This window comes from Salvelinus alpinus, chromosome 11, assembly GCF_045679555.1.
Source record: "Salvelinus alpinus chromosome 11, SLU_Salpinus.1, whole genome shotgun sequence".
NCBI classification, from domain to species: Eukaryota; Metazoa; Chordata; class Actinopteri; order Salmoniformes; family Salmonidae; genus Salvelinus; species Salvelinus alpinus.
Window position 1 is genome coordinate 13,683,606 of NC_092096.1, and position 10,986 is coordinate 13,694,591.

General features: G+C 40.6%; 1 protein-coding gene across 5 annotated transcripts; it reads left to right on the forward strand.

Moving 5' to 3' along the window:
• Nucleotides 1-344: 344 nt before the first annotated feature.
• On the forward strand, nucleotides 345-10,722 carry LOC139533601 (tetraspanin-8-like). 5 transcript variants are annotated; one of them, XM_071331753.1, is made up of 10 exons: nucleotides 345-480; nucleotides 1,922-1,972; nucleotides 2,204-2,260; nucleotides 2,359-2,478; nucleotides 2,750-2,824; nucleotides 3,139-3,234; nucleotides 3,770-3,901; nucleotides 5,043-5,084; nucleotides 9,366-9,449; nucleotides 9,620-10,722. In XM_071331753.1, the coding sequence occupies exons 2-10, from the start codon at nucleotides 1,961-1,963 to the stop codon at nucleotides 9,770-9,772; spliced, it is 771 nt and encodes a 256-aa protein (XP_071187854.1). In that variant the 5' UTR covers nucleotides 345-480; nucleotides 1,922-1,960; the 3' UTR covers nucleotides 9,773-10,722. The 5 variants fall into 5 exon arrangements, with proteins under 5 accessions (XP_071187854.1, XP_071187858.1, XP_071187853.1 ...); XM_071331757.1 differs by lacking the exon at nucleotides 2,204-2,260; XM_071331752.1 differs by lacking the exon at nucleotides 345-480 and having other exon boundaries at nucleotides 1,749-1,972.
• The last annotated feature ends 264 nt before the right edge of the window (nucleotides 10,723-10,986 follow it).

A 10,986-nucleotide genomic window follows, 5' to 3' on the forward strand; every position in this document is an offset into this window, starting at 1 on the left:
ACATGCAAATCCATGTTATTTCTAAGACTATTGTTTAATTCAAGTATATGCAGTGATTCTTACATTTACATTTAAGTCATTTAGCAGATGCTCTTATCCAGAGCGACTTACAAATTGGAAAGTTCATACATATTCATCCTGGTCCCCCCGTGGGGAATGAACCCACAACCCTGGCGTTGCAAGCACCATGCTCCACCAACTGAGCCACACGGGAACACCGTGCGCCACAGATGGAGTTGACAGAATTCTTGAATATAACTATAGCCTAATAGATGCCTTAATTGTTTTCTATCAACAGGAAAGAACAGTTAGTACAGCAGGCCAAACTGACCCCTGGGTGCCAGTGTTCCTGTGCTGCGGTGGAGAAGAGGTCCATCGGGACCATCACTAAAGAGCTCGGGGCCCAGCTAGATTGAGCTCACGACCATCAGTAGACAACCGAGTCCTGCCCATATCCGTCACAGATGGAGCTGACGGAAGGTGAGATCACTCGCTGTATGAACCTGAGAGCTCAGAATTACAATCATCTCAGTGCCAAGATATACTATCTATCACTTTGGGGGCGCGGGATAGTGTTCCCCTAAAATGGAGAAGGAGCATGCCATTCAACGATTTATTTTATTTAATGAGGCAAGTCAGTTAAGAACAAATTCTTATTTTCAATGACGGCCTAGGAACAGTGGGTTAACTGCCTGTTCAGGGGCAGAACGACAGATTTGTACCTTGTCAGCTCGGGGATTTGAACTTGCAACCTTTCGGTTACTAGGCCAACACTCTAACCACTAGGCTACCCTGCCGCCCCACTTTCTCTCTCAACCTATGAATGCTCAGCTATAAAAAGACAACTGACATTTGCTTCTGTGGTGTTGAACTCTTGCACCCTCTATAACCACTGTGGTTATTATTTGGATGTAAAAAGGGCTTTTGTAAAATACATTTGATTGAGTGATTGTTTGTTGTGCTGGATACTGTGTATTCACTAACTGTCTGAGTGATGGGATTTTTATATAGCGTCTGTAACATACGTTGGTGTGTATTTAATCTGCATCTTAACTTCTTAAAGTGGCAATCAGCAGTAGAAACAATAACACAGTGTCTCCCTGCTCCTCTTTCGGTTAAAAAGCTGAGTGATGGGGCTGGAGAAATGTAACCACTCTCAAATTCATAGACAGTGTTATAGATGCAAGGACTGACCATCCATGATATCAACATTGTTATCCTGTTTCTATGATCTGTTTCCACTACCATATAACCCAGTTCGCTCTGGATAAAGGCGTTTGCTAAATGGCATATATTATTAAAGTCTACGTTGACTCTGCCAATATGTTGCAGAGTGTAGTTACCGTTCCTTTCCAATAGATGGCAGCCAAAGCTAGTTGAAGTCAGTCCTCTAGCGACAGGGACACCGGGATAGTGCGCAATGAAAGTAGTATCATCTTCACAGCAAGTTCATCTGGTTACGTTTGAACCTGTTGTTATTGTGGACAAGCTAACTAATACAATTTTTACATAAGACGCAGACATTAGGTCTATGTTTTAGGCTAGAGTTACTAAATTAATTGTATTCAGTGCGTTTTCTTCTGTGTATGCGCGCATTATAGAAGAAACAGCACACGCAAGTGTAACAGTATAACTTTAGTACGTCCCCCGACCCCGACCCTGCTCTGCTAAACATCATGTCAACGACCGTGACAGGACGCTCCTGTCATAAACCCTGCCTGTTTTAACGTCATTTACCGTAGATACACAGATGAAAGACCGCCCTCTTCACAAGCAGTGGTATTATTAAAGCAGTGTGTGCCGTTGAAACAGTCTGATTTGAGAATAGGGGCTAGATAAGCAAGCAAGTAGATACTCTGTTGTGCCCAGCATCATTTTTAACAGCGTGTTTTGCTCTTTGATTCTGTTCACAATGGCACAGGTCAACAGATGTCTGAAACAGCTGTTCTTTGGATTCAACATGTTGTTAGGGGTAAGCAATATTAAGATGAGATAACCTCGTACATTTTATTGTTCATTAAGTGTACCTGTTGTTGGTTTATTCAAATATTTTTCTGCCTGTGTGTCTTTCAACCTCTTTATTTGGTATTTTTTTATAAAGTAGTTCTGTTGTTTGACTACTTTCATTGTGTACGTTTCTAACTTTTCTTGACGTATTAATTGATGCATTCTAAATTGTGACCCGGTTTCCATGGTGTTTTAGATTGCAGGGTGTGTCCTATTGGTTTTGGGAATGATCGCAGCACCATATAATACAGAGGTGAAATTATCCAACTAATTAACAACACAAACAACAACTGTAAAACTTAAGTCTTTGACTCACCCCCCAGTGACAATGCTTGTGATCCTGTTTTCCAGCATGACCAAGGAGAGTCAATTGGCTTGACATGGATTATATCCACTGCAGTTGTTTCTGTGCTGCTCTCTTTACTTGGAGCATATGGTGCATACACAGAGAACAGTGTGATACTGAGAGTGGTAAATACTTGAATCTCATTGACACAATACAAAACAGTTCAAAAACATCACATTATTAACCTTTATTAACCATAGTGTTTCTATAATACAAAATACAAAATCAAACTTTTCCTGCAAGAGACAATAATATGGTTGCATAAATAACAATATTTAATTCAATGTGGCAAAAAAATATATAATAACATTTTAAAGAAATGTATTAAATAAAACTGTATCATTATGTATGATTTATTAATTGTTTGTTCGCCGAAAATGTGTATTTTGTTTTCAGTTCCTTGGAATAATAGGCTTTGGAACAATCCTTTTTCTCAGTGTTGGATTTAAAGTGGCTCGTTCAATGCCTGAGGTAAACTTTTCTTTACATATTTAAAAGTCCTGTGAAATTAAAATCATAATTTGTCAATAGTTACATTATTCTTTTAAAAAATGCATTGATTTTATGCCGATATATCACTCACACTGTTTATCTTAAACTAAGCTGTTATACAGCAGGGTTTGAAAGTTCTGTAGACACAAGCTATTGCTATTATTTATTATTATTTCACAGTTTATATTTTGCACATTTACTTTGTGGCTTAATTAACACTTTAAATGAAATATAAAAGCATCTTAAATTGACGAATCCTCTCAAAATGTTTATTTTTCCCCTCATTATTTAAGGCCATGCAACTGATTAAAGAAAACATCCCTGCAATTACATCAGAAATGATGGCTGATGCAGAGCACCGACAAACTATCATGGCTCTACAAGTAGAAGTACGGTGGAAGTCTACATATTGTCCACAATTATGAATATTCATAAATAGGTGGCAAATTTGAATGACTTTCCCTAAATTCCCAGGTTTTCCGTAAATCCTGGAGCAGGATTCTGGATTTCATGCTCATTTCCTTCGTAATCTGGGAATGTTCCAGACAGGATTTCTGGAAAACCTGTGATTTAAAAAAAAAAGTTACCAGAATTTTGCAACCCAATTCATAAAGAAGTCTTAATCTGTCATGATCAATTTGTAAGACTAGCAATGTACATTTCTCACTGTTTCTCACCGTGTGTTCATCTTGTGTTCACTGTTTCTCACCTTGTGTTCACTGTTTCTCACCTTGTGTTCATCTTGTGTTCACTGTTTCTCACCTTGTGTTCACTGTTTCTAACCTCGTGTTCATCTTGTGTTCACTGTTTCTCACCTTGTGTTCACTGTTTCTCACCTTGTGTTCATCTTGTGTTCACTGTCTTTCACCTTGTGTTCACTGTTTCTCACCTCGTGTTCACTGATAACTGTGTTTGCTGTTGCAGGGTAAGTGTTGTGGAATAATGAGTTACAGCGACTGGGATAGCAAGATTCCAGAGACCTGTAAATGTTTTAGTTTCAAGTCAGACCCGTCCCAATGTATGGAGGTGCAAACGACTAAAGATGGCGGCAACTGGGTAAGTAAAAAAAAAAAAACGTCAGCTGTTTTAAATGGGGCTAGGAGTTTTTAATCCTAACTATGTTATTTGAGCAGGAATAACTCCCGGCAACCAACTAATTCAATTACGAGGAATGTTACAAGAAGAAAATGTTACATATAATAAAAACAATTTACAGTACCAGTCAAATGTTTGGACACACCTACTCATTCAAGGGTCTTTCTTTATTTGTACTATTTTCTACATTGTGAAGACATAAAAACTATGAAATAACACATGGAATCATGTAGTAACCAAAAAAAGTGTTCAACAAATCAAACCACCTTGAAAAACAAGTGCAAACCAGATGGGATGGCGTATCGCTGCAGAATGCTGTTGAAGCCATGCTGGTTAAGTGTGCCTTGAGTTCTAAATAAATCACTGACAGTGAATTTATTTCGGCTGCAATTTCTGAGGCTGGTAACTCTAGTGAACTTATCCTCTGCAGCAGAGGTAACTCTGGGTCTTCCTTTCCTGTGGCGGTCCTCATGAGAGCCAGTTTCATCATAGCGCTTGATGGTTTTTGCGACTGCGCTTGAAGAAATTTCTTGACATTTTCCGGATTGACTGACCTTCATGTCTTAAAGTATTGATGGACTGTCGTTTCTCTTTGCTTATTTGAGCTGTTCTTGCCATAATATGGACCTGGTCTTTTACCAAATAGGGCTATCTTCTGTATACCAATCCTACCTTGTCACAACACGACCGATTGGCTCAAAAGCATTAAGAAGGAAAGCAATTCCACAAATTAACTTTTATCAAGGCACACCTGTTAATTGAAATGCATTCCAGGTGACTACCTCATGAAGCTGGTCAAGGGAATGCCAAGAGTGTGCAAAGCTGTCATCAAGGCAAAGGGTGTCTACTTTGAAGAATCTCAAATACAAAATATATTTTGATTTCTTTAACACTTTTTTGGTTACTACATGATTCCATATGTATTATTTCATAGTTGTGATGTCTTCACTATTATTCTACAATGTAGAAAATAGTCAAAATAAAGAAAAACCCTTGAATGAGTAGGTGTGTCCAAACTATTGACTGGTACTGTATGTCAAAGAAATTTGAATCCAATAATGTTATTTTTAAACTTTTTTTCTTGCGTTCATTGTTACTTCAGGGACGATCTGACAAATCTGAAATGATGTGGATCTACAGAGAGGTAATGCTTCTTCACGTCAGCCAAAACAACACTATGCAATGCATTCGGAAAGTATTCAGACCCCTTCCCTTTTTCCACATTATGTTACATTAAAGCCTTATTTTAAAATGGATTTAAATAAAAAAGGATTTACTCGTTAATCTACACACAATACCCCATAATGACAAAGTGAAAACAGGTTTGTAGAAATTTTGGCAAATGTATTAAAAATAAAACCAACAGAAATACCTTAATTACATAAGTATTCAGACCCTTTGCTATGAGACTCGATATTGAGCTCAGGTGAATCCTGTTTCCATTGTTTTTATTTAACCTTTATTTAACAAGTCAAGTCAGTTAAGAACAAATTCTTATTTACAATGACAGCCTACCACGGCCAAACTCAAACCAGTATGACGCTGGACCAATTGTGTCTATGGGACTCCCAATCACGGCCTGTTGTGATACAGCCTGGAATCGAACAAGGGTCTGTAGTGACACTTTTAGCCCTGAGATGCAGTGCCTTAGACCGCTGCACCACTCGGGAGCCCATTGATTATCCTTGAGATGTTTCTTCAACTTGATTGGAGTCCACCTGTGGTAATTTCAACTGATTGGTCATGATTTGGAAAGGCACACACCTGTCTATATAAGGCCCCACAGTTGACAGTGCATGTCAGAGCAAAAACAAAGCCATGATGTCGAAGGAATTGTCCGTAGAGCTCCGAGACCGGATTGTGTCGAGGCACAGATCTGGGGCGGGTTAGCAAAACATTTCTGCAGCATTGAAGGTCCCCAAGAACACAATGGCGTCTATCATTCTTAAATGGAAGAAGTTTGGAACCACCAAGACTATTCCTAGCGACGGCCGGCATTACTGAGCAACTTGGGGAGAAGTGCCTTGGTCAGGGAGGTGACAGAGCTCCAGAGTTCCTCTGTGGAGATGGGAGAACCTTCCAGGAGCCCAACCATCTCCGCAGCACTCTACCAATCAGGCCATTATGGTACAGTGGCCAGACGGAAGCCAATCCTCAGTAAAAGGCATATGACAGCCGGCTTGGAGTTTGCCAAAAGGCACCTAAAGGATTCTCAAATCATGAGAAACAAGATTCTCTGGTCTGATGAAACCAAGATTAAACTCTTTGGCCTGAATGCCAAGTGTCACGTCTTGATGAAACCTGGCACCATCCCTACAGGTGAAGCATGGTAGTGATAGCATCATGCTGTGTGGATGTTTTTCAGAGGTAGGGACTGAGAGATTAGTCAGGATCGAGGGAAAGATGAATGGAGCAAAGTACAGCGAGATCCTTGATGAAAACCTGCTCCAGGGCGCTCAGGACCTCAGACTGGGGGCGAAGGTTCACCTTCCAACAGGACAACGGCCCTAAGCACACAGTCAAGACAATGCAGGAGTGGCTTTGGGACAAGTCTCTGAATGTCCTTGAGTGGCCCAGCCAGAGCCCGGAATTGAACCCGATTGAACATCTCTGGAGAAACCTGAAAATAGCTGTGCAGTGACGCTCCCCATCCAACCTGACAGAGCTTGAGAGAATCTGCAGAGAAGAATGAGAGGAACTCCCCAAATACAGGTGTGCCAAGCTTGTAGCGTCATACCCAAGAAGACTCGAGGCTGTAATCGCTGCTAAAGGTTCTTCAATAAAGTCTTCAGTAAAGGGTCTGAATACTTATGTAAAAGTGATATTTCGGGGTTTATTTTTTTATATTAATTTGCTAACGTTTCTAAAAACGTTTTTTTTGCATTGTCGTTATGGGTTAATGTGTGTAGATTGATGAGACAAAATAACAATTTAATAATTTTTTTCTCTGAATACTTTCCGAATGCACTGTAAATGAATTCTAAAATACGGTACATTTTGAGGAATCATTCTCTAACTGTACCCTACTCCACTGTACCCTACTCCACTGTACTCTACTCCACTGTACCCTACTCCACTGTACTCTACTGTACCCTAATCTACTGTACTGTACTCTACTGTACCCTACTCTACTCTACTCTACTGTACCCTACTCTACTGTACCCTACTCTACTCTACTGTACTCTACTCCACTGTACGTTACTCTACTCCACTGTACCCTACTCTACTCTACTGTACTATACTCTAATGTACCCTACTCTACTCTACTGTACCGTACTCTACTGTACCTTAACCTACTGTACATTACTCTACTGTACCCTACCCTATTCTACCCTACTGTACCCTACCGTACTCTACTCTACTGTACCCTACTCTACTGTACTGTACTCTACTGTACTCTACTGTACTGTACTCTACTCTACTCTACCCTAGTCTACTCTACTGTACCCTACCCTACTGTACTGTTCTCTACTGCACCCTAGTCTACTGTACTGTACCCTACTCTACTGTACTGTACTGTACTGTACTCTAGTCTACTCTACTCTACTGTACTGTACTGTACCCTAGTCTACTCTACTCTACTGTACTGTACTGTACCCTACTCTACTGTACTGTACTGTACCCTAGTCTACTCTACTCTACTGTACTGTACTGTACCCTAGTCTACTCTACTCTACTGTACTGTACTGTACCCTACTCCACTGTACTGTACTGTACCCTAGTCTACTCTACTCTACTGTACTCTACTGTACCCTAGTCTAGTCTACTGTACTGTACTCTACTGTACCCTAGTCTACTCTACTGTACTGTACTCTACTGTACCCTACTATACTGTACTGTACTGTACTGTACCCTAGTCTACTGTACTCTACTGTACTGTACTCTACTGTACTGTACTCTACTGTACCCTACTCTACTGTACTGTACTGCACTGTACCCTAGTCTACTCTACTGTACTGTACTCTACTGTACCCTAGTCTACTCTACTCTACTGTACTCTACTCTACTGTACTGTACTGTACCCTACTCTACTCTACTCTACTGTACCCTACTCTACTCTACTGTACCCTACTCTACTGTACCCTAACCCACTGTACCTTACTCTACTGTACCCTATTCTACCCTACTGTACCCTACCGTACTCTACCCTACTCTACTGTACCTTACTCTACTCTACTGTACTCTACTCTACTCTACTGTACTGTAGTCTACTCTACCCTACCCTACTCTACTGTACTGTACTGTACTCTACTGTACCCTAGTCTACTCTACTCTACTGTACTGTACTGTACTGTACCGTGCTGTACTGTACTGTACTGTACCCTAGTCTACTCTACTCTACTGTACTGTACTGTACTGTACCCTAGTCTACTCTACTCTACTGTACTGTACCCTAGTCTACTGTACTGTACTGTACCCTACTCTACTGTACTGTACTGTACTGTACTGTACCCTAGTCTACTGTACTCTACTCTACTGTACCCTAGTCTACTCTACTGTACTGTACTCTACTGTACCCTAGTCTACTCTACTGTACTCTACTCTACTGTACTCTACTGTACTGTACCCTAGTCTACTCTACTCTACTGTACTCTACTGTACTGTACTGTACTGTACCCTAGTCTACTCTACTCTACTGTACTGTACTGTACTCTACTGTACCCTAGTCTACTCTATTGTACTGTACTCTACTGTACTGTACTGTACTCTACTGTACCCTACTCTACTGTACTGTACTGTACCCTAGTCTACTCTACTGTACTCTACTGTACTGTACTCTGCTGTACCCCAGTCTACTCTACTCTACTGTATTGTACCCTACTCTACTCTACTGTACCCTACTCTACTGTGCTCCACTCTGTTCTACCATACTCTACTCTACTCTACTGTACCCTAGTCTACTCTACTGTACTGTACTGTACCCTAGTCTACTCTACTGTACCCTAGTCTACTCTACTCTACTGTACTGTACACACGTTTACTCTACTTGAGTTTCTTACAATTGAAGAAAGAGCCCATGAACTATTGATCTAGTGATCTAGTGATCTTGTGATCTAGTGATCTTGGTCTTGCTCCACTCAAGACCACATTCAGTCTTTAACTTGTCATGGTCTGAACTCACTGGGTCTGGTATACATATATGTCCTGGTATACATCTAGGTCTTGGCTCCTGGATACTACCTTAGTCTTTGTTTTACAAACCACAGGCAACCCAATTTGATGAAAGCAATACGCTCTGATCATTGGCAAATCACTCTCCACCCATAGAAATCCCCACCCAGTTGACTACTTTTAAATGGTGGAAGCAATGTGGCAATGTCTATACCGAAACAAAGTGATATCCTTCTAGACTAGAGTCCTCCTTTTACTGTATACCTAATGGACCAATGAATGTAAATATCAATGGATGTGTCTCTCCTCTCAGCCCTGTGGTCCTCTCATCTTGAAGAACTTCGACTCTGCTTTTAAGACCGTACTTGGATTCTTCTTTGGAGTTGGTGTTTATGCTGTATGGAATTATTTTTAATAATTTTACTAATACATTATACATAACAAATATTCAACCAAACTCAATTTAACTCCTTTGTCATTTTTTATTAGTTTATTCCTGATTTACCCGTCCCTCCCATGTTTGATTGAATTCCAGCCATACTGTGTTATGTAATATCCTTCCCACAGTTGATTGGGCAAGTGTTATCCGTCGTGATGATTCGTCAGATCAAGAAGGTTCCTGAGACTATAGAAGCTGGATATCGTTTCACACCTCAATTCCAGGCAATTCGTCATGTGGAGGGAGTTGCGGGAGTTGAACCGACAACCTTCTACCCATAACCAGGGATGAGGTCAGCGTTTCAGTTTTTGGCATCCTGGCGAGAGGCGAGGAGTAGAAGGTCCTCGAACAACGTGAGACGAGGTGGAACCCCCAAAAAATAATATGAGCGTTCGGAATGAAAAGGCACAACTCACTGCTCACAGTTAAAAACATTATGCTTTATTTATCTCATTTGTGTATAACATTTTTTAAATCATAATAAAGTTTCGTCTGTCCATAGCTTTTCTGGTCATTCTGATGAAGTCGATTAAAACGGAGCAAAACGTCATGATTTTTAACTCAAATTAGATTAGTAACGTATCAAGCTTTTAACTAAGAATGAAAGTCATGCCTTTCCCCCCCCCCCTTTAAATTCAGGCTAGAAGAGTAAGAAGTGTCCTTAGTGTGTCCTTAGTGTGTCCTTAGTGTGACCTTAGTGTGACCTTAGTGTGACCTTTAGAGTGAGACATTATGAAACACTGTAATAGGGAAGTTCTGCTCTAGACGCACTGACAAAATGAATGACTGCGTCCCAAATGGTACCCTCTTCCCTACTAGCCCATAAGGTTCTGGTCACAAATAGTGCACTACATGGGGAATAGAGTGCCGTTTGGGAAGCAAGCCAACGTAATAAGGAAGCTCTGCTCCAACCCCACACTGACAATATCATTCCCTCCTCTGTCTTCTGTCAATATGGCTTGTAATCAGCTTTCTGAGATGAGCTTTGTTGTTTACATTATTAAATCATGTCTTATTGTACACAGATAAATTGCTAGATTGTATTTCCACAGTAAAGTGTCGTCCATCCAGAAACCAAATGTCTAGAGACTAAACGTCCATGCAAGCAGCACTGTAGACACTGCATTGACCACCATCCACTACAGTGAACTCTGAAAGTATTGGGACAGTGACACAATGTATTCTGTCATGTTGGAGTCACTGTTATTGTAAATAACAATGTTCATTAATGTTATAATGAATAGTCCTGAATGAATCGTGATTAACGATGAGTGAGAAAGTTACAGAGGCACAAATATCACCCCCCCCCCCCCAAATGCTAACCTCCCCTGTTATTGGTAATGGTGAGAGCTTAGCATGTCTTGGGAGTATGATATAAAATGCTAACCTCCCCCGTTATTGTAATGGTGAGAGGTTAGCATGTCTTGGGGGTATGATATAAAATGCTAACCTCCCCCGTTATTGTAATGGTGAGAGGTTAGCATGTCTTGGAGGT